The 23,807-nt window shown below is 42.0% G+C and overlaps 1 protein-coding gene across 1 annotated transcript in view; it reads right to left on the reverse strand.

Moving 5' to 3' along the window:
- Window positions 1-23,807, reverse strand: part of TRAPPC3 (trafficking protein particle complex subunit 3) — a 48,504-nt gene that overhangs the window by 14,671 nt on the left and 10,026 nt on the right. Inside the window, exons 2-3 of the mRNA XM_073615605.1 lie at window positions 12,559-12,656; window positions 3,860-3,959 (exon numbers count right to left, since the gene is read on the reverse strand). Of these exons, the coding sequence (XP_073471706.1) occupies window positions 3,860-3,959; window positions 12,559-12,656 (198 nt within the window). The remainder of the gene's footprint in view (window positions 1-3,859; window positions 3,960-12,558; window positions 12,657-23,807) is intronic.

Here is a 23,807-nt window from a genome sequence, read left to right on the forward strand (position 1 = left end):
AAAAAATAAATACATTTTTAAAAGCTTTTAAAGGTTACCACTTTAGATTTAAAGAGGAGGTCTACTGCTAAAATTACTGCCCTCGATCTGACCTTCGCGGCGATACCTCACATGCATGGTGCAATTGCTGTTTACATTTGACGCCAGACCGACGCTTGCGTTCACCTTAGTGCGAGAGCAGGGGGGACAGGGGTGCTTTTTTTTTTTCTTTATTATTTTTCTGCTTTTTTATCTTATTTTTAAACTGTTCCTTTCATTTTTTTTTTTTAATCATTTTTATTGTTATCTCAGGGAATGTAAATATGATATGATAGCAATAGGTAGTGACAGGGACTCTTTTTTTGAAAAAAATTGGGGTCTATTAGACCCTAGATCTCTTCTCTGCCCTCAAAGCATCTGACCACACCAAGATTGGTGTGATAAAATGCTTTCCCAATGGCGCTGTTTACATCTGGCGAAATCTAAGTCATAAAATGCTCGTAGCTTCCGGTTTCTTAGGCCATAGAGATGTTTGGAGCCACTCTGGTCTCGGAGCAGCGCTATGGTCAGCTGGCTGAATCACCGGCTGCATTCTCAGGTTCCCTGTTGAGACAGGAGAGCCAGAGAAAAACACGGAAGAGGGTGGGGGGGCATTCCCTCCCACTGCTTGTAAAAGCAGTCTAGAGGCTAATTAGCCGCTAGGATTGCTTTTACATGAAAGCCGACCGCAGGCTGAAAAGAATGATACCAAGATGATACCTAAACCTGCAGGCATCATTCTGGTATAACCACTCAAAGTCGTGAATGGCGTACCTGAAGACAAAAAAATGGTTAACAATAAAACACAGTAAACGGTAAAGTATAAAAAATTGCATACCTGAAAAGCAAAACATGATAAAACATAACAATAACAATAAAACATTGCAGAATAGAATACAGTAAAAAAGAGCAGAACAATAGAGAGAGAATAGAGAGAGAGAACAATAAAACAACTATTTTTTTTATTTTATATATTTTTTGTGTTTTTTTTTTTTGTACTTTTTTTTGTAACTAACTTTTATAACTGTAACCGGTTCCAGGTTCGGGTCTCAAAATGCGATGGCATCTTGGGAGACCCTGTGAAAGTGTGCCTAGTCTGTGCAATGCTGTACCCTACGCTAATACTCAACTAGTGTATGGTAGCGTTCAAAACATTGCAAAGACCAGGATTGTCAGGACAGAAGGGACAATAATAGCGGGTGTCACGCCTATATCCACGCTTGCTGCAGACACAACATCTTTTTTGAGGGGGTTCGTTGGGTAGGGGTACTCGGGAGGACATAAAGAAAATGCCTCTCATGCAGCCGACTGCATTTGGTTGGGGATGTGAATGGGGGAAGTACGGGTGCTGCAGAAGCGGTGGGTTCCCAATTAGGATTGGCGAATGCAGCAGGAAGGGCAATATGGGCACGACGGGCCTGTTTTTGTCTTCTTGGTGGCAGCGGGACACTACTTGTGCTTGCCACCTCACCAGCTTGAACTGCACTTACGGGACTCGCCACATCACCAAGTGTTACTGCAGTGCTGGTTTTACTACGACCGGGGTGCATTAGGCCGCTGGTTCTTGCCAGCTCAGCAAAACGCTACCAAAAAAACTGTTAGCGATCGCAGGGATCAGGCCTGACTCTGCGAACGCTGCAGTTATACGTTTAGTGTTTTGTAAGTGACAGTGATCAATCGATACTGCACTTGGCTGGGCTGGGCTGGGCGGAGGGGCAAAACGCAGGTGCTAGCAGGTATCTGGGCTGATCCCGCTAACACTGCGTTTTTGGGAACCCTAAACTGCTGGGGATGCTAGTATAGATCTGATCGGATCAGATATCGATCCGTTCAGATACTATACCACTAAGGGAGGTGTACGGTGCGTGCGTGGGTGTTAGCGGTACTGGCGCTAACCTGACGCTGCCTGGGGCGACGCATATCACCGCCGGGCGATCAGGGGGTTAAACCTTTATTCAAATAAACGGCGGGTGCCCTGCCATTATAAAAAATAAACTAACTAACCAGCGTCACCCGTAACAGTTATACGGTGATCACTGGTGAAAGGGTTAACTAGGGGGCAATCAAGGGGTTAAAACCTTTATTAGGTAGTATATGGGGGTCCCTGTTGCTATAAAACGCTGACGGCGAACCTAAATATTTATCTCCCTAACTATCGTCACCAGTGACACCAATACAGCGATCAGAAAAACGATCGCTTAGTGACACTGGCGACGGGGTGTTAAAACTTTATTAGGGGGGGTTAGGGGGGTATCCTAGACCTAAAGGGGGCTAACACTAACTGCCCTACCACACCAACTGTCACAAACTGACACCAATGCAGTAATCAGAAAAAAAAAAAACTGCTTGGTGTCAGTGTGACTGGGGGGGGGGGGGATGGTGCGGGGGTTGGCATCAGGGGGTGATTAGGGTGTGATCGGGGGGTGTAAAGTATGCCTGGCATGTTCTACTGTGTGTGTGTGTGTTGGTGTAACTCACTCAGATGTCTTTTCTCAACGGAACGGAAAATACCGAGCTGAGGAGAGATGACATAATTTTCTCTGCCTCTGTGTACTATACAGAGGCAGGGGAAGATTCTCATTGGCTGGGAGCGATCGCGCAGGGGGGGGGGGGGGGCACGAATGGATGGCCTTCCCCTCATCTCTGAACACTCCCAGACAGAAGCAGACCGCCTCGGGCACCGGGGGGGGGGGGGGTGCATCCGATTGGACCCCCTGCCCGCGGCAAGCAACCATGTACGTAATTTTGCTTGCCCGTGCCATTCTGCCGCAGTATATCTGCGTTAGGCGGTTGGCAAGTGGTTAAGGAAGATTTCATTTTTAATTGTTTCACTTTAAGCATTATAAAAAAAAAAAAAAAAAAAAAATCACTGCTACCCAAAAAAACAGCCGTTTAAAAAAGATTTTTTTGCATTGATACATGTCCCCTGGGGCAGGACCCGGGTCCCCAAACAATTTTTATGACAATAACTTGCATATAAGCCTTTAAAATTAGCACTTTTGATTATTCATGTTCGTGTGTTCTGCCAAATTTTTTGCCTGTTCGCATGTTCTGCTGTGAACCGAACAGGAGGGGGTTCAGCTCATCCCTAAGAATATCTAAGTAACTTTTTTCCAAATCGATATTCAGCTGTCACATGACCCAGATCTTTCCCAGCTTGTCTGCAGGGAAACATAAGCAGGAGGAGCTTCTAGTCCTCTGCTGCTGGTAATTAATACCAATAAACTTTTAAAAACAACAGGTATACAAATATATATTTGCGATCAAATCTTTTTATTTTTTGGCAATAACATGGTTTGGGCAGATTTCTGCTCATCACAGGCTGGGTCACACCCCTCCAGCCTGTGTCTTAAAATAACAGGGAGGAGAATCCTCCATCAATCTACATGCAATATCCCACCCATATTGTGTTTAGCTGGTTAGTGGGCATGGAGGAAGAGGGATGGAGTGGGCTGTCATTTACCACTGTGTATACGCACACGTGTGACTAGTCACAAAGGCTTCTCAGAGGTGATAGAAAGCAAATACACATGCTCAATATAGAAACTTACTGAAAAAACTGAGCATGTGCAGAAGTTTCCACCACAGCTGCAAAATCCCTATCTCAATTGGGGACATGAACAGAATGAAGATACAGAGCAACAGCAGCCATTTTTTTTTTTTTTTGCAGAATACAAAAAAAAAAAAAAAAAAAAATCTCATAGTAACTGAGCATGAAATACAGCATTTATTGATCGTTTTTTTATGATGTGGGTTTAGCGGCACTTTAAGAAACTAAAATATCAGGTTTTGGAGCTTTTGTGTTTTTCTAGTTTTTCGCCAGAAAAAAAAAAAACACTACCTTAGCTATGACATCTGCTGTTTCTCGAAAGTCATGGCATCTTCCAACATTTGAACGGGCTAGAAAATCTTCAATCAGCCGTACACCTATGTTGTATCCCCTGAAAGAAAAACACACAGAACAGTAGAAACAGACAAAAAACAAGCCATGCACTTCAGGATATAAGTGTCAGTAAAGAAGTGCAAATCACAATACACAACCCACATGAACCATAACAGGTGATGTCCAAACCCTGTGACACTCTCCACTCCACACTGAAACCCCTGTTAGCCCCACCCAGGCATTGTTCCTCTATTTAAGCCTCTTCCCACACTGCTGCTGGAACCTCCAACAGAATATCCTTTGCTGCGTTGGTAAAAATTGCTAGATGCCAGCTCCACTGTGGTGCTGTTAAATATAAAAAAAAAAAAAAAAAAAAAAAGGGAAGAAGGATGGTTGAGTAGACTAGCTGCACACCCAAACTTAAATGGATTTTCTAAATTTCTCACAGTTGTTGTGATGCCTTTGTCTACCAAGAACTGGGAATGTCTGGGATCTAGTAACTGTCCAGAAAAATACAAACATGCTTATATCAAATATTTGTCTGTCTGTCTTCACATTTCCCGTTGGAAAACTTGATAGCAGCTATTTGTTTGAAAGTTGCTTTAGCATGTGCACTTAATCGCAGTTTGGCAAGACTGCACAGAGAGGCATCGTTTAGAATGTCTTGACATGTTGTAACTCCTTCTGGGGGAATTACAAGTCCTTCCTTTTAGGCTTCTGTGGTTAGGTTTGCTTTTTTGCATTTTTTTTTTCACTTTCCTGGATATTTTAAAGACATCTACTTCAGCATAAGAGTAAAAAAGTTTCACATGGTTCTACACCTGATGTAATTCCACAAAGAAAATGCCAGACTGGACCGGTCTTCTTAAACACAACAGAGCCTGTTCATTTAAAGCGGGATTCCGTCCTAAAAAAAAAAAAAAAAAAAAAAAAAAAAAAAAAATTTAAAGTCAGCAGCTACTAACACTGTACCTGCTGACTTTAAATAAGTACTTACCTGTCCTGGGAGCCCGCGATGTCGGCCGCCTGAGTCCGACCCATCCCCCGGCTCTCGGGTCCCGGCACCACCATCCTAGGAAAGGGAAACAGGCAGTGGAGCCTTGCGGCTTCACTGCTAGGTTCCTACTGCGCATGCCCGAGCGGCGTTCCGTTCTGTGAATGGCCCCGTGCTGTTCTGGGAACACACACAGTTCCCAGAAGACAACGGGGGCTCGTCTAGGAGAAGAACTCACCGCGGAATAGGAAGAGGCAGATTAGGAAGACTACCTAGCAACAAGGGTTTAGGCAAGTTTAATTTTTTTTTTTTCAAATTTTTTTTTTTTTTTTTTAGGATTTTTGGTGTTTTTTTTTTTTTTCAGGGTGGCCCTCCACTTTAAGAATTTGTACATGATGAACTCTTTTCACAGACAGAATACATATGTGACAAATATATGTTCTCAAATGCAAATATCTAACATAACCGATTATAGCACTGGTCTCACTGGCCGAACAAGATGTCAGATCATTTCTAGCAAAACATTTAGGCGGAAAAGAGATTATATATCTATATAGATATATATATCTATATAGATATATATATCTATATAGATATATATATCTATATAGATATATATATCTATCTATATCTATCTATCTATATCTATCTATATCTATCTATCTATATCTATCTATATATATATCTCTATATCTATCTATATATATATCTATATCTATCTATATATATCTATATCTATATCTATATCTATATCTATATCTATATCTATATCTATATCTATATCTATATCTATATCTATATCTATATCTATATCTATATCTATATCTATATATATATATATATATACACACACACACACACACACACACACACACACACACACACACACACACACACACACACACACACACTAAATAAGTGAGCAGTCTGGTAAAAACTCTATAAAAAGAGCTATACTTGAACAAATAAAAGTACTCAGAAAACCACAATATAAAGTAATCCTGCCAAAAAAACTGTGCAAGTAAAAATGGAGCAGATGACGACTATGAAATACATAAGTAGGAGGTCACTTTCAGTTAACCACTTGGCGACCGGATCACGTGATATACGTCGGCAAAGTGGCATGGGTGCGCAAAACAACGTACCCGTACGTCGCTGCATCAACGGCAGCTAGCGGGCGCGCCGCGGGATCGTGCCCGCGGGTTTGCGGACTCGATGTCCGCGGGTGGCCCGTGATCCTGACACGGAGAGGCATAACGCGGAGATGGCTATGTAAACAAGGCATTTCCCTGTTCTGCCAAGCAACATGACAGAAATCTACTGCCCCCAGTGATCAGGAGCAATGATCTCTGTCATGTTCTAGTGAGCCCATCCCCCCTAAAGTTAGAACACGCCCAGGGAACACAGTTAACCCCTTGATCACCCCCCTAGTGTTTAACCCCTTCCCTGCCAGTGACATTTACACAGAAATCAGTGCATTTTTATAGCACTGATCACTGTATAAATGCCAATGGTCCCAAAACAGTGTCAAAAGTGTCTGATCTGTCCACCGCAATGTTGCACTCATGATAAAAATCGCAGATTCCCATTACTAATAAAAAAAAAAAAAAATTAATAACAAAGCCATAAATCTATCCCCTATTTTGTATATGCAATAACTTTTTGTGCAAACCAATCATACGCTTTTTGCGATTGTTTTTTTAACCAAAAAAAAACGTAGATAATTACATATCGGCCTAAACTGAGGAAGAAATAAATTTTTTTTTTATATATTTTTTGGGGGATATTTAGTAAAGCAAAAAGTAAAAAATATTGCTTTTTTTCAAAATGTTCGCTCTTTTTTGTTTATAGTAGGGCTGTTACCGATTAAAATTTTCGTGTTCGATAAATCGATAAAAAAAAAATTGATTAAATCGACTAATTTCGATTAATTATAACGCACATACAGAGAGAATTTGCAAAAGTGGAGTTTATTCAGGTAGATGTTTTGGCAGAGCCTCTAGAGTTCTGGATTGTCTAATCCAGTGACACAACAGCTTTACTGAGGGTGACCTATACTTAAAGTCCAATTAAACTTTTGGTTTAAAGCAGCAAAATAAAATTCCAGGCTTGGCAACAGCATTGTCGAATCCCAGTCACTGACACCAATATGTGAAATATGGCAGGTCACATCTTACCATTATGCCACCAATATATTATGATGATCCTCTCACCCTTACCAGGCAGAGAGAGTTTCTAGTTCGCTGGACCACAATCCATGTGCCAGCAAACTGAAAGTGATCGACACTGGGGTCGGCTAACTATGCCATTAATCTGTTTCACATCCAAACAGCTACCACCACGTGTTTTATTGGAAACACAATTTACATTAACAATTCTGACTTTTAAGGAATGTCAATAAGACAAATGGTCACAGCTGACATTGATATTTCAGAGATTTACAATGTAGTAGTGGTCTTCAAAAACACAGGGTTTTTTTAACCACTTGCAGTCCTTAGAGATAGATAGATAGATATATCCTTAGGAACAAGGTTATACCAGGATCATGGCTGCAGCTATCATTTCTTATTGCTGGTGATGCGCTTTCCGATGGAAGCACTAAAGTGTTACTAAACCCACAACAGTGAAATCGGTCTGTATATGCAGTAAAGCATGCTGGTTATACTCACTGTGGAACCGAAGAGGTTAATCCTATGCATTGTGTAAAAAGGCTGTTTGAGCTTGTATACAGAGATCCTCCTCTTCTTCCACCGACTCCAGAACAGGCCAGGATAAGAGAGTTACTGGAGTCAGGCTGCACATGCTCAGTTTGGTGTGTATTGCTGGAGGTTTTTTTTCCCTTGGGAGAGTTCATGTGATCAGCACTGTCCAGACAGAATGTCAGGGGTCCTGCATCTTGATAAGACAGCTCAGTGCAGTATGGGAACTCCTCCTACAAGCTTTAACCAGGGACTGATAGAAGTCACAAGACTGCTATATACTGCTGACGAGAAAGGGTATTTAGCCGTTTAGATTTACTAAAATAACTGCATTTCTATGTTCTGTGTACTTTGGGAGACCAGATATAGTGAATGTGGAGTTCTGGGTTTAGTAACACTTTAAGAGCAGTTCTAGAAACATCTGATCACTGTTCCCCCCTCCCAACGCCTTTCCTGATTTCTCCCGTTTCAACGGGGTGCCCAGGATCACTATAAGTGGTCAGGCTGGCTGCCCGTGTCTGCTCTGTGATGAATGAAGCCGAAACAATGATGGACAGGGAACAATTCTTTATATAAATCCAAGGCTTTTTTTGATGGTGTCAACTAGCACATTCTCCAAGGTCGAGGGCCGAAATCATTCAGTAGTTGGAGGTATCTGAAGAGATAAGCGTTGGGCAGGTCAAACCATTGTTTCAGATCAGCAAACAACGGCAATTTGCCCCCTCTAGTGACATCCTCTAAAAGTTTTAAACCTTTTTGTGGCTCATAATGGGGTCAGGTATAGTAAGAAACTGGGGGAACTGGTGATTCATCCGCAGCATGGAAGCCAGTGAAAAGGAGCCAGAGGTGGGCAGCAGTATAACCTGAACACATTCCCAAGCTTTGATTGAGGCTCGCATCGTTCCTGTAAGAGGAAATTTGGCTCCCGAACCTCTGTATATGAGAAGTCACAAGCTCTCAGAGCCCAATACCGCTGCCTCCAACACCGTGGCCGAATCCCCATCATCCCCCCAGGAGCCACTTTTGTGCAAAAAAAATTTCCTGTTCTGCCAATACTTATACAAATCTGGGAGCACTAGACCCCCCCAAGGCCCCTGAAGGGCCCTGAGGCCAATTGGTGGAGAAAAGGGTCTCCAGATGAAGGAACCAAAAAGGCTGTGGACCCAACGAAAAGAAAAGCACAGAACCCAAACTGGTGAATCACAGGGAAAAATAAATAGAGAATAAACTCTAAGGACCTTATTATAAAGGAGGTTGATGCCCCCCTCAACAATCGACAAGGGGAGATTACTCCACGCCTTGACCTTCCTTTTCAAAAGAAGTCCAACAGCGGCTGCAAATTTAAAGCGAAATAATCCACAACCCTAGAGGAAATGCAGACCCCTAAATATGTAAATTGGGAGACCCACTGTAGCTGTAAAGTACTGTCTGCCGCAGTACTAGTACCAGGGTCCAGTGGTAGATTGGTCAATTTTCCCCAATTTACCCATAAAACTGAGGAGAACAAAATGGGGCACCCCTGCCTAGTTCCCCTGCCAATAGTGAAGAAGGGGGAAATAGAGGACCCTCTTTTAAAAGCCATCCTAGGTTGTACAATAGCGAGAATCATTTGCAACAATTTGGCCCAAAGCCCATTCGCTCCAACACCACTCTCATGTAGCCCCAATCCACCAAATTGAACACCTTGGCCATATCCAATGACACCACCGCCCTAATGCCAACTGCCTCATGGGAAATTTGCAGGTTTGTAAATATGCGGCAGAGATTGGTGTCCGTAGATTTCCCTGGCATGAAGCCAGTTTGGTCATTATCAACCAGGGCGGTGATAATCGTGGACAACCGAGAGGCCAAAACCTTCATAAGGATTTTGATATAAGCGTTGAGGGGTGCTATGAGTTTTTAGAAGGAGTAATGAGTGGGGTCCTTCCCAGGCTCAGGAAGGAGGACTACATAGGCCTCCAGCATGGAAGGAGGCAGAATCACATTCTCAAAACAATAGGCGTATAGAGATTAAAGCTAGGGTGTAAGCGTGTCAGACTACTGCCGATACCATTCCACTGGGAATCCATCCGGGATTTGTGTGGGGGAAATGAGTGGATGGCCACCTCAATCTCAGTGAGAGATGTCACAATCAAGCCAGGCTCTGGCATTTGTGTCTAAAGAGGGTATAGGGATACTTGAGGTCTACCAAATATGCCTAGATTTAAAGCCACCCATTAAATAAACGGGCTGCCAGCACCCCAGAACAGCATTGTTTATGATACAGCACACCACACACACGAAAGTGTGTTACCATGTATTGTGGTGAGCTGCAAAGCCTGTGCATCAGAAATGAGTTGCCCGAGTGCATTGGGGTGCCATTGAAATAAATGGCAGCTCATGCACTACGGCATGCATGATGCAATATTGTTAGCTTAGACAGGTTTTAGGATCCAGCCGATTACAGTCACATCATGAGTCAATATATTGTAGCAGGCAGCCCAAGCTGATTGACCTAGGGAAAAATAAATGAACATGTAGGGAAACCTTGCCCATTCACCACTATTTCTTTTGCATTAGTGGCCACACAAGCTTTTGGCCACATTCACTCTTCTCTGCTTCGCAAAAACTGCAACTTTCACTGCTAGCCGATCAGCCGCCGCAGTTATACTGTGGCAGGTTGGCACGGCTGCGCAAATCGCCGTAGGTATACGCCGGCTCTTTAAGACGCTATTGCAGGCGCGCATCGCGTGCCAGTTGGGCGCGATGTCCGCCGGGCACCCGCGATCACTCGTGACAGAACAAGAATGGGGATGTGTGTGTGTGTGTGTGTGTGTGTGTAAACACACACACATCCCCGTTCTGTCAGGGGAGAGGAGACAGATCGTGTGTTCCCACCTTTGGTTGCAATTACGGCTGCAAGTCTTTTTGGGTATGTCAGCTTTGCACATCTAGAGAGTGACATTTTTGCCTATTCTTTGCTAAATAGCTCAAGCACCGTCAGATTGGATGGAGTGCGTCTGAACAGCAATTTCAAGTCTTGACACAGTTTCTCAATTGGATTTAGGTCTTGACTTTGACTGGGCCATTTTAAAACACATTAAACACTATGCTTTGATCGAAACCATTCCATTGTAGCTCTAGCTGTAGGTTTATGGTGGGTGACTTGCTGGAAGGTGAACCTCCGCCCCAGTCTCAAGTCTTTTGCAGACACTAACAGGTTTTCTTCTAAGATTGCCCTGTATTTGGCTCAATCCATCTTCCCATCAACTCTGACAAGCTTCCCTGTCCCTGCTGAAGAAAAGCAGCCCCACAACATGATGCTGCCACCATTATGTTTCACAGTCGTGATGGCGTGTTCAGGGTGATGTGCAGTGTTAGTTTTCCGCCACAAATAGCGTTTTGCATTTAGGCCAAAAAGTGTGTTCAGGATGATGTGCAGTGTTAGTTTTCTGCCACACATAACGCTTTGCTTTTAGGCCAAAAAGTTATATTTTGGTCTCATCTGACCAGAGCATCTTCTTCCACATGTTTGCTGTGTCCCCCCACATGGCTTCTCACAAACTGCAAATGAGACTACTTATGGCTTTCTTTCAACAATGGCTTTCTTCTTGCCACTCTTGAATAAAGGCCAGATTTGTGGAGTGCATGACTAATAGTTGTCCTGTGGACAGATTCTCCCATCCGAGCTGTAGATCTCTGCAGCTCCTTCAGAGTTACCATGGGCCTCTTGGCTGCTTCTCTGATTAATGCTCTCCTTGCCTGGCCTGTCAGTTTAGGTGGACAAGCCATATCCTGGAAGGTTTGCAGTTGTGCCATACTCTCCATTTTCAAATGGTGATTTGAACAGTGCGTCGTGAGATGTTCAAAGCTTGGGATATTTTTTTCATAACCTAAACCTGCTTTATACTTCTCCACAACTTTATCCCTGACCTGTCTGGTGTGTTCCTTGGTTTTCATGATGCCGTTTGTTCACTAAGGTTCTCTAACAAACCTCTGAGGGCTTCACAGAACAGCTGTATTTATACTGGGATTAAATTACACACAGGTGGACTCTATTAGGTGACTTCTGAAGGCAATAGGTTCCAATAGATTTTAGTTAGGAATACAAATGCATGCCATACTTTTCAGATATTTGTAAAAAAAAGAAAAAAAAAAAAAAATGAAAAACCATTTATTGTTTCCTTCCACTTGACAATTATGTGCCACTTTGTGTTGATCTATCACATAAAATCCCAATAAAATACATTTCCATTTTTGGTTGTAACATGACAAAATGTGGAAAATTTCAAGCGGTATGAATACTTTTTCAACGCATTGTAGGTGTGCCACAATAGAAAACGGTTTCCTATGGCTGCACACCAAGAAGAGGAGTACCACCAATGGATGGCCCCATAAGAGGATCAGGGCCGCTCTGTGCAATACTTTTGCTCAGAGCAGGTAAGCATAACATATATACATACATAAATACATACATATGTACACACACACACACACACACTATATATGTGTGCGGCACAGGGACACACCACACTGCTAGCCTAAGGTGTCCCATGTGCCCCGATGCACTTGCCCTATTACATAGTAACCACAGGCTTACACTTGTTCGGCAGGGCTGTCAATTTGAGAACACCTTGCAATGTTTTCAATGCAATGCATTTTTAATTTGGCAGTGTGGAGAGGGGAGGCTGTGACATCACAATCGCCAACCCGGAGAATGTTTTGCATCCTTTGAGAAGAAAGCAATACCTTCCCTGAATGGCCACCCTGCAAAGTGAACAACACACAGTGGTTAATATGCAGAAGATAGTCACATACTACAGCCATCATTGTAATAACTCTTCCTATTGCAGTGATTTTCAGCTCCCACAAAAACAAATTAGGCATCACATTTTTTTAAACAATGTATTTAGCCATTTGTTTGGGGCTTCACTTGAAATTATACAAGTACAAAACATCACAAGAAATCACACTGCAACACTTACATTTTCTCCAGTTGCTTATTGACATCTTCATCATTTTCGTAGTCCTTACACAGTTGTGCAACAAGGGATCCATAAGTTAGATTGAAGAGCTCGGAGTTCTAGAAGGAACAAGACCAATAATTAGCACCAAGAAATGAATTCTATGCAGTCATTCAGATGCACAAAACGTCAAGGAAGGCCAAACCTACTTTGTCCATAGCAATCACACCCAAATAACCCTGTTCACAACTCTCTAATAAAGTATAAAAAATAAAGCTAATGTGTGATTGTGTACAATAGGCAGAAACTTTGCTCTTCATTACCACTTGGTTTTAAACAATAAAATACCTAACGTGCACAATATAAGCATGTAATAGTTGCAACAAACAGGGGAAAGAAAGAAAAAAAAATTACATGCAAGTAAAAGAGGAGAGGAAATCACCATAAATAGCAGTGCAAGAAAATTTAACCTACAAAAATTGTATTAATTGTTGAGGGCAATAATAATAAAAAAAAAAAAAAAAAAGAAGTTCGCAAAGCAAATTCACCCATTCGTTTAACTCCAGTCAAATTTGTTTTTCATTGGTTTTGAAGAGAGGTTGGAGCTTCTGCCAATTTTTTACTCCAGTCTGATTTTATCTGTCACATTTGGAAAAATTCAAGTATTTCAGACAGTACAGGGAGTGGGTAAACTTTTAGGAGTTACAGAGAGCAATGAAAACAATGTTTATAGTAAGGTGGGAAAGGGTTAGAACCTTTTAGGTTTTTATTACTGCTGGTGTCTCCATTGGGGAGATCTGCCCTCACTTCCTGCACAGGTGATGGATGTCAGACAAAAAAGGAAGTACGTTAAGTGGAAATCTCATCAACAGGGCACAGACAATGTTTAGAAGCTGATTTAGGTTCTGACCCTCTCCACTCGAAAACAAAAATTTATATCTGGGGTTGAGCTATATGCATCCTCTAGCTGGCAAACAAATTCTGGCCTTAACACTTCTTAAAAGGAAAGGTGAAATTGTTTAACTCCTGACCATTCTAATAGGCTGTATTCCATTCAAAATGTAGAGAACTGTAATTTAGGACTATGGTGAAAATTGTCTAAAGCATGCCAATCCTCAGCCATGACTACACTTCTATAAACAGTTTAATATCCCTTTGCAAAAGCGCAGGTTTATTGTAAAAAGCAAAAACGACAGGTGGAACAATGACACATTCCAGTGCTGTAGGTTGTATTAGCCATGTTTTCCACAGCGATTCTCAGAGAAGCTTTAAATTTTACAGTACTATCAATATCCTAAAACACTTAGGCCATTAGAATGGCTGCAGGAAAATTGAAGATGTATTTTAATGGTAAGGAGCTGCATCAATTTCACAGATGCAGCACAATCACAAATATGCTAAAATACTAAATGAAAGTGTTTTTAGAAACATACCATGAGATGCAGAGATGCAGCAGGTGAAATGAATGGCAAATACCAATACTACAGAATGAATGCAGTAGGAAGATGGAGAGAAGGGAAAAGAAAAATTGTTAGGCGATACAGGTCTAGTATCAGAGACCACTAACTGCCAGAAGAATGCGCAGCACTTGTAAACAGCAATGTGAGGTGAAGAAGCACAACAGAATGCATTATTGCCTAAACATACCAAGCGCAAAAGCAGCCCAACTCTCATAAACAAGACTCCTAAAGAGAAACGGCCAAGAAATAAAAAGTATTCATCTCACTACGCAAAGTGCAACAAAGTACATGTAACACTTTGTCCCAGATTTCTAGCTAGTCTCGTTTCTTGGATAGTGTGGTCAACCGCTGAGCTGCACGATTCTGGCTGAAATGAGAATCACAATTTTTTTGCTTAGAAGAGAGATCACAATTCTCCCACAATTCTCACGGCATAACATCATCTTTCACATTAAACAAAAAAATTGTGCTAACTTTACTGTTTTGTTTTTTTTTTTTTTATCCATTGAAGAAGTGTATTTTTTCCCAAAAAATTGCGTTTGAAAGACCGCTGGGAAAATACAGTGACATAAAATATTGCAGCAGTTGACATTTTATTCCCTAGGGTCTCTTCTAAAATATATATATAATGTTTGGGGGGTTCCAAGTAATTTTCTAGCAAAAAATATTGGATTTTAACTTAAGAAACAAGTGTCAGAAAAAGATTTAGACTTTAAGTGGTTAAACTTCCTGCATTTACACCTTGGTAAAAACTTGGCAGACTGCCTGGATTTTTTCTTTACACAGAAGTTTATCCCTTTGATCTAAGAAGGAAGAGTTAGTTACAATGTTTCATGTTAAAAACTTGGCAGACTACCCAGACATTTTCTTTTGACAGCTGAGTGAGCAGACAAGTCTCTCCACTTGTTATATGAAAGAATCGGCAAACTCTGCAATAGAGATCGTCAGAGGGGTTGAATCAAGATCACGATTTCTTAATGATTAATTGTGCAGCTCTAGTCAACCGTGATTCCCCCACTACTTTCCAACCATGCATCTAGCAAGGGGACCAATATTTAATAAACTATGATTGACAGTACTTATCTCTCCTCAGCAAACACAGAGATTGATCTATTTCAAACTCTGTATCATTTATAACAGGGGTGGGCAATTCATTTTCCCAAAGGGCCACATGAGAAACTGGGACTGTTGTGGAAGATTAAACTTAAAGTGGAGTTTCACCCAAAAATGGAACTTCCACTTTAAGGGAAGGTGACCCCCTGACATGCCATATTTGGCATGTCATTTTTTTGTGGGGGGCGAAACCCTCTTTATTTACCAGTTAACTATTTCCAGGAATCTTCCAGGAGAGCTTACAAGAGAGAGAGGCTCCTTCCACCTAAACAGAAATGATTCACATAATTATAAAAGGTCTGGACAGAACCCGCATTTATAGACAATTACTGCAGGGCAAAAACCCTTTCCACTACTCCGAGAGAGGGTAGCAAATATACCTCCAAAAGTAATATAATCAGGACCAAAGGAAGGTATAGGCCAGGGATAGGCAATTAGCAGACCTCCAGCTGTTGGAAAACTACAAGTCTCATCATGCCTCTGCCTCTGGGTGTCATGCTTGTGGCTGTCAGAGTCTTGCTATGCCTCATGGGAATTGTAGTTCTGCAACAGCTGGAGGTCCACTAATTGTATATCCCTGGTACAGGCGCTATTCTAGAAGATTCCTAGAAATAAAGGTAACAGATAAAAAAAAAAAAAAACAACTTTCTCAAGCCATCTGCCAGGACCGCTTACGACGAGATGCTAGAAATACCTGGAGCTTGGTTGCAGCTGGAGAGGAGGCCCAGGCGGTAGTGAGGAATGAATGTTTGAAAACTCCAAGTAGAAGCTTTGCAGATCCGGCTCAGAGATGCACCTGCCTATTCCGCCCAAGATATGGCCATCACCCTTGTCGAATGTGCTCAGATACTTGTTGGGGCTAGAGATCGAGTTTGATATTGCGCAACTCATCAATCTTGCAATAGTATTTTTAAGACGCTTGCTTCCCCTTTTTTGATCCAGAACAAACATGCTGGGAGTTGTTCTCCAATCCTTGGTACGTATCTTGCAACATCTATATTGCTGAACTCTGCTTTTATTCCACCCAAAGGAGGTCCACTCAAAAAAGGAGGGAATTTTGACTTTTTGCGGTCTGTAAAACTCTCATTAAACTTCTGGAAGAAAACCAGGATCCAAGGACAAGACTACTTTCTCTGGCAGGATAGTACAGTAAGGCTCTGAAATCGAAAAAGCTTGTATTTCGCTGATCCTCCTAGCCAAGACCAGAGAAACCAGAAGCAACGTTTTTACTGTCAATATTCTTAAAAAGCAAACTTATAAAGGTTCAAAGGGTTCTTCTAAAACAGGGGTAGGCAACCTTAAAAGAGGTGGAGATCTACCTCAAGAACGTGGGAGAAATCAAAGCTCACAGGACAGTGTTGCCTCATCACACCCGATTTAAACTTTTAATTGCTGTACTGCCATGTTGCAGTCCCATACATTGCATGGCAATTATGGGTTTAAGGCTATGTTTCCACTATTGCGTCCCCAAAGTCGCGCGATTTTACCGCGATTTTACCGTGACTTTTTACCGTGATTTGAAGCAATGCCTGTATCTATGGAACTCAAGTCGCATCAAAGTGGGACCAAAGTAGTGCAGGGACTACTTTGAAGTCGCTGCGACTTGAAGTCACACAGATATGAACGGTACTCATTGGAAATCATGGGATACAATTTGTCATGCGACTTTTCAGTCCCAAGTCGCATGAAAAGTCGCACTAGTGGAAACATAGCCTAAATCAGGTTGTGAGGAGGCAACATATTGCCTCCTCACCACCTGTCAAACACACTTGGATTACTTTTCAGAGGAGCAGCAGTAAAACAAAAAACTGTAGCGCTATGAACCCCAAAACAAATTAAAAATAAATCATAAGTTAAGTATGTGTGAACAGTATGTGAAAACAATATCACCACCTTAAAATGTATCTGTAGGATACAAAGATAGAAATTATAAAAATATAATATAATACAGTGGGGATCGAAAGTTTAGGCACCCCAGGTAAAAATGTGTATTAACGTGCATAACGAAGCCAAGGAAAGATGGAAAAATCTCCAAATGGCATCAAATTACAGATTAGACATTCTTATAATATGTCAAAAAAAGTTAGATTTTATTTCCATCATTTACACTTTCAAAATGACGGAAAACAAAAAAAGGCGTCTGCAAAAGTTTGGGCACCCTGCAGAATTTATAGCATGCACTGCCCCCTTTGCAAAGCTGAAACCTGCCAGTGTCATGGATTGTTCTCAATCATCATCTGGGAAGACCAGGTGATGTCAATCTCAAAGGTTTTAAATGGCCAGACTCATCTGACCTTGCCCCAACAATCAGCACCATGGGTTCTTCTAAGCAGTTGTCTAGAAAACTGAAACTGAAAATAGTTGATGCTCACAAAGCTGGAGAAGGCTATAAGAAGATAGCAAAGCGTTTTCAGATGTCAATATCCTCTGTTCGGAATGTAATTAAGAAATGGCAGTCATCAGCAAAAGTGGAAGTTAAAGCAAGATCTGGAAGACCAAGAAAAATATCAGACAGAACAGCTCGCAGGATTGTGAGAAAAGCAATTCAAAACCCACGTTTGACTGCACGATCCCTCCAGAAAGATCTGGCAGACACTGGAGTTGTGGTACACTATTCCACTATAGTGTACCACAAATATGGTCTTCATGGAAGAGTCATCAGAAGAAAACCTCTTCTACGTCCTCACCACAAAAATCAGCGTTTGAACTTTGCAAATGAACATATAGACAAGCCTGAGGCATTTTGGAAACAAGTTCTGTGGACAGATGAGGTTAAAATAGAACTTTTTGGCCGGAATGAGCAAAGGTACGTTTGGAGAAGAAAGGGCACAGAATTTAATGAAAAGAACCTCTGTCCAACTGTTAAGCATGTGGGTGGATCAATCATGCTTTGGGTTTGTGTTGCAGCCAGTGGCACAGGGAACATTTCACGAGTAGAAGGAAAAATGGATTCAATAAAATTTCAGCAAATTTTGGATGGTAACTTGATGCCATCTGTGAAAAAGCTGAAGTTAAAGAGAGGATGGCTTCTACAAATGGATAATGATCCTAAACACACCTCAAAATCCACGGGGGATTACATCAAGAGGTGTACACTGAAGGTTTTGCCATGGCCTTCACAATCTCCTGACCTCAACATTATTGAAAATCTATGGATAGACCTTAAAAGAGCAGTGCGTGACAGCCAGCCTAGAAATCTCAAAGAACTGGAAGACTTTTGTAAGGAAGAATGGGCAAAGATACCTCAAACAGGAATTGAAAGACTCTTGACTGGCTACAAAAAGCGTTTACAAGCTGTGATACTTGCCAAAGGAGGCAGTACAAGATATTAACTCTGCAGGGTGCCCAAACTTTTGCAGACGCCATTTTTTTGTTTTCTGTAATTTTGAAAGTGTAAATGATGGAAATAAAATCTAACTTTTTTGACATATTATAAGAATGTCTAATCTGTAATTTGATGCCATTTGGAGATTTTTCCATCTATCCTTGGCTTCGTTATGCACATTAATACACATTTTTACCTGGGGTGCCCAAACTTTCGATCCCCACTGTATATAATATTTTGCCATGAATCAGAACAACATTAAATATGTATATGTGAACAGTATGTGAAACTGTATCACCACCTTAAGATATATTCATAGGATACAAAATAAAACATAAATATAGAAATATAATAGTGTGCTATAAATCAAAACAATATTAGATATACCAAAAACTTGTGAAAATTATTATTACATGCAGAGAGCGCAACAGGCGGAACTGCACGTCATCAGCAGAAAGCGTCATGACATCTGATCGCAGCAATGGCATGACGGCGCCAGTTTTAACAGGGTATTGGACCAGGCTCATTGTGATGGTGAGACTTGTAAACAGACATAGTATGCCCAAAAGAAAAACAATGTCTGTTTACAAGTCTCACGATCACAATGAGCCTGGTCCAATACCCTGTTAAAACTGGCGCCGTCATGCCATTGCTGCGATCAGATGTCATGACGCTTTCTGCTGATGGCGTGCAGTTCCGCCCCTGCACCACTTATAGATCTTTTGTTCACATGTGGTTTTTCTACAGTTCACTCACCTGCCAGATCCAGTTGATCCTCTTTACTGTAAAATTTGGGGAGTTATTGATCTATCATTTTCAGTGTTAAAACTCCATAGACCCCTGGTGGTGGTTTTTCCTTCACCTTTTTTCTACAATCAACATTGGGGACTTTTGTATTTTAGAACATCTTTATCCATTAACTTTTTAGGTGCTAGACCTATTAGACTTTTTATGGTCTTCTAAGTTTATTTCATTTATTTTTAATATTAATATTAATATCCATATTAATAATAATTTTCACAAGTTTTTGGTATATCTAATATTGTTTTGATTTATAGCACATTATTATATTTCTATGTTTTATTTTGTATCCTATGGATACATCTTAAGGTGGCGATACATTTTCACATACTGTTCACATATACATATTTAATGTTGTTCTGATTCATAGCACAATATTATATATTATATTTTTATAATTTCTATCTTTGTATCCTACAGATACATTTTAAAGGTGGTGATATTGTTTTCACATACTGTTCACACATAGGTGTCTGTTTATGAAGCAGTGAAATTTATTCACTGCTTCATTCTCCGGCATTCACAGTGAAGATCTTTCTCCTCTGTGTGCCAGTTTATGAAGCGGTGTAGATCGCTTCACCTTCTGAGGAGTGAAGCGATCTACAAACGCTTCCAAAAGTGGAGAACGGCCCCTGATACTGGAATCTCGTGAGACTTTACGAGATTACAGCACCAGAAATTCACCGAAACACCAAGATGTCAGTTTATTAAGCAGTGATAAATTATCACTGCTCAATACACGGACAGACAGTGTGGATTAATGTTAATAAAATAATGAGTCCCCCTACATTATATACATATGTATACACACACACACACACACACACACACACACACACACACACACATATACACATTATATGTATACACATAAATATGACAGGGGGACATGGTTACAGTGTTGGGGGGTCTGAACGAGGCATAAGGAAGTTAAAAATTTTCCTCCTTCCCCCTCAGATCCCCCGAGATTTCCTCTTCACTTCCCGATTCACCACCTCTGAGCTGGTGAACCTGGGAGTGTGAATTCTGACTCAGATCGCCAGTGAAGCGGTGAGATCACCGCTTCATAAACTGGCCGTTACTGTGTCATTCATGAGGATTCTCCGTGTGTAGAGATAATCGGCGTGAGAACAAGTTCAAACATGTTCTCCCCCAATTATCACTGTTTCATAAACTGTTTATGGACTGTGATCAGCGGCGATCCTTGGGATCACCGCTGATCACTGCTTCATAAACGGACGCCATACTTAACTTTTGATTTATTTTTAATTTGTTTTGGGGTTCATAGCGCTACACTTTTTTGTTTTATTGTCTTTTACCTTGAGTCTATAGGCGTGTCGGCTGCCATTTGTCCCATTTTTTAGAGCAGCGCTGTATCTAACCTTCCTTTTTTACTATTTTAGAGGAGCAGCAGTGCCTGCTGCACTTGTGAATACGCCCTTAGTTGCATTAGATAACAGCACACTTAGGACTCTTTCACACAAAGTTGGGGGGGTGGTACAGTTTAATTGCGGTTTTAGTGCCCCCAATCCCTACTCCTTTTAGCTGCTGAGGCAGCAGTCAAAAGGTGTACACATGCTGCAGCAGGAATTAAACTCCCTGTTACTTTTGGTGGGTGCTACCACCTGCCAATTGTGTCCCATTCAAGTAAATGGGGCCACTCTGCAAGCACCCTGCAACTGCACGCTTCTACAGGATCCAAGGGGTTACATTTTCACACTGATGTGCTGCGGTTTACCTGCACTGTGGCTGCAGTGGGCTAGCTGTGCTTTGATATAGATTTCTGTTATATCCTGCAGGTGTGGTGCGCTTTCTGAAAGCAAACCAAAACTCCTGCATTCAGAAGAAGTCTATGGCTAAGCTCAGCAAACCCCCAGGAAAGCTGCAGGTACACTGCACCCGCAGAGTGGGTAAATCACAGCACATCAGTGTGAAAGCAGCCTTATACTAATATGCCCAGTGTATTGCTTCACACTGACCTGAAGATCTCTTCTTTCCTGCTGCTGGCACCACTCTGAAGACGGTTAGCCGGGATAAGAGATGAGTGCAGTTGGTATCATTCCGCAGGGAACAGGAGCCAGCACTACGGCTAGGCATCGACCTACAGCTCCAACTTTACCAGTAGTCCCTCTGCATTGCACTCTGTTTGATGCTCTGGGATGGTGGGTCAGCAAGCCCAGACCGCAATCTACCAGTCCTCTTTCTTGCAATAGTAGTCAGGAACGTCTTGGCTAAAAGCTCTTCTGCTAACTGTATTTCCAAAAAAATTAGACAAAGCGACCACCTGTACTTTCAGGGTACCACCTGCCAAAAAGGTCTGCTCAGTGTTACCATGTAGGCACCAGCACTGATCACCAAAAGAGCCTCATCCCAAAACAGGGGGAGCAATCTTCCCAAAATCCCAACCACCACACATAGACCACCTAAGAAAACAAGGGAGACTCCAATACCACCACATTTGCACATACACAGGCCAGGAGAAGAAAATCTGGAGAAATGGCTACAGCTAAAAAACACAGAACAGAGCACAGAAGAACCCCCAAAAAACAAGAGGAAACAAAAATTAAAAACATACAACACTCGATAGAAAAGAAAAACAAAAACAGTCCTAAGATTCCTGGCGTCCGTCCCAAATTGAAAGGACGTAGTGCTCTTGTATGCAGCCGTGCCCACTTCTGGAATAGGCAGCCATCATTAGACCCAAGGATCTTATGACATCCTGGATGAACAAGGTGGCCACTTATCAGGTTGTGCGCACCTTGTGTCTGGTTCTGTACCTTGTCTTTTGCAAGGAAAATTTTTGGTCTCCACTGAATCGATAACATAGCCTAAAAAGATCCCCCGTTGTGTGGGACAAGGCTGCGATTTTTCCAAACCGATTAGCCATCCTAGGCTTTCTAGATATTAAATTGTTACTTCTAGGTCCAGTCTTAGCATGAGCATATGAAGAGTAGCAGCGCATACGAAGAGTAGCAGATCATCTAAGGGATCACCTCGCTCCATTTTGCTCTTAGAAACTGTAGCGCCTCTGCTAAAACCTTTGTGATGATGTGGTGTGCAGATGCCAACCCGAAGCACATTGAACTGGAAATGGACAGTCCCCTTTGGACCATTCACTGCGAATCTGAGGAACTTCCTGAAAGATTCTCCGATTGGAATATGGAGTTACGTGTCCCTTAAATCCAGCATTGCCATATATACCACTTGTGTCGAGGTGTATTGTGGAGTATATTCCTGTTTAGGTTGGAGGAGCCTCTCTCTCTCTCATAAACTGTCCTGCGAGATGACTTGGGAAAATTAGAAATAATGGTTTAGCTATAATTTGGCTACATTCTTTGAGAACTCTTGGGTGTAAGCCATGGTCCTGGTGATTTGCTCACAAGGGTACATTTTTAAATGTTCAGGTTCAACCACAATATGTGACAGCACTTTACAAAACCCTGTTGACTATAAAATGGCATTGGAACTTGGCTGTACTGCACATTTGTCAAATTAGAAGTTCCTGAGCCCCACCCCACTGCTTACTTTAAAGTTACAAATGGTTGACAACAGTGGAACATGTCTGTGCAATATGTGGCAGCGTGGCTGCTTGTAGTCTATCAGGGGAGGGACTGGCAGGGTGCAATGCAGAAGACCAACTGCAAGACAGGGGCAGTGTTGGTACCCTATAACAAGTAGTGTCTGAATAAGGTCCTTCAGGGCAGAATTATTAGGTATGAATGAATACAATGCTTCCTCTAATTGGCTGAGTTGGAGATCATGACGTCATCTGCCCACCTCTCTGCCTCATTCGTACAATACAAAGCAGCCCATGAATGGCTAAGTGTCACTTGGCCCGACTATTTTGTTCTGCATGTAGGACAGGAAGGTCTTGTCTGTTTCGCTTCCAGAATACAAGGCTATATACTGTATGTACAGGAGGCTACGTACAGTTGACACAGCACGCTCAGCGGGTGCACCTGTTAGTGTAGAAAATAGTTTGTTTGGACCAGCCTGGCCCAAACAAAGTTGCTAAAGGGAAAGTAAACCTGGAATTCAGCTTTAAGCTGCAAAGACAGCAGATGGAGGCGTACACATGCTGTGGCTGACATGCTTGGCTTCACGGGCACAGCAAGAATTAAAGTGATATAAAGCCTCTAGGTTCTTTAGCTATAAAAAAAAAAAGATGTTATACTTACCTGTTCTGTGCAAGGATATTGCACAGGGAGGCCCTGAACCACCCTCTTCTGGGGTCCCTGCCTGGCGCTGTCTGCTCCTCCTCTTCTGTGCCTGCGCCCATAGCAAGCCGCTTGCTATGAAGGCAGGCATGTGGGCTCACTCCCAAGCAAAGCTATGTACGTCCATACACATACACAGGGCAGCTCAGCCCCACCCTCCTCACAGGATTTTACTGACAGCATTTGTGCCTGTGATGGAGAGAGGGAGAGAGGGAGAGAAGACAAGCGCTGCTGCAGACGGGCACAGCTCTGGATCAAGAGAGGACGTGTGTAGGCAGCTAGTGGAAAATTGCAAGTTAGACTTACCAGTAACTTGTTTTCCAATAGGCTTTCAGGACAGCACCCAAGAGATCA

The sequence above is a fragment of the Aquarana catesbeiana genome, linkage group LG02 (genome assembly GCF_042186555.1).
Source record: "Aquarana catesbeiana isolate 2022-GZ linkage group LG02, ASM4218655v1, whole genome shotgun sequence".
Lineage (NCBI taxonomy): Eukaryota > Metazoa > Chordata > Amphibia > Anura > Ranidae > Aquarana > Aquarana catesbeiana.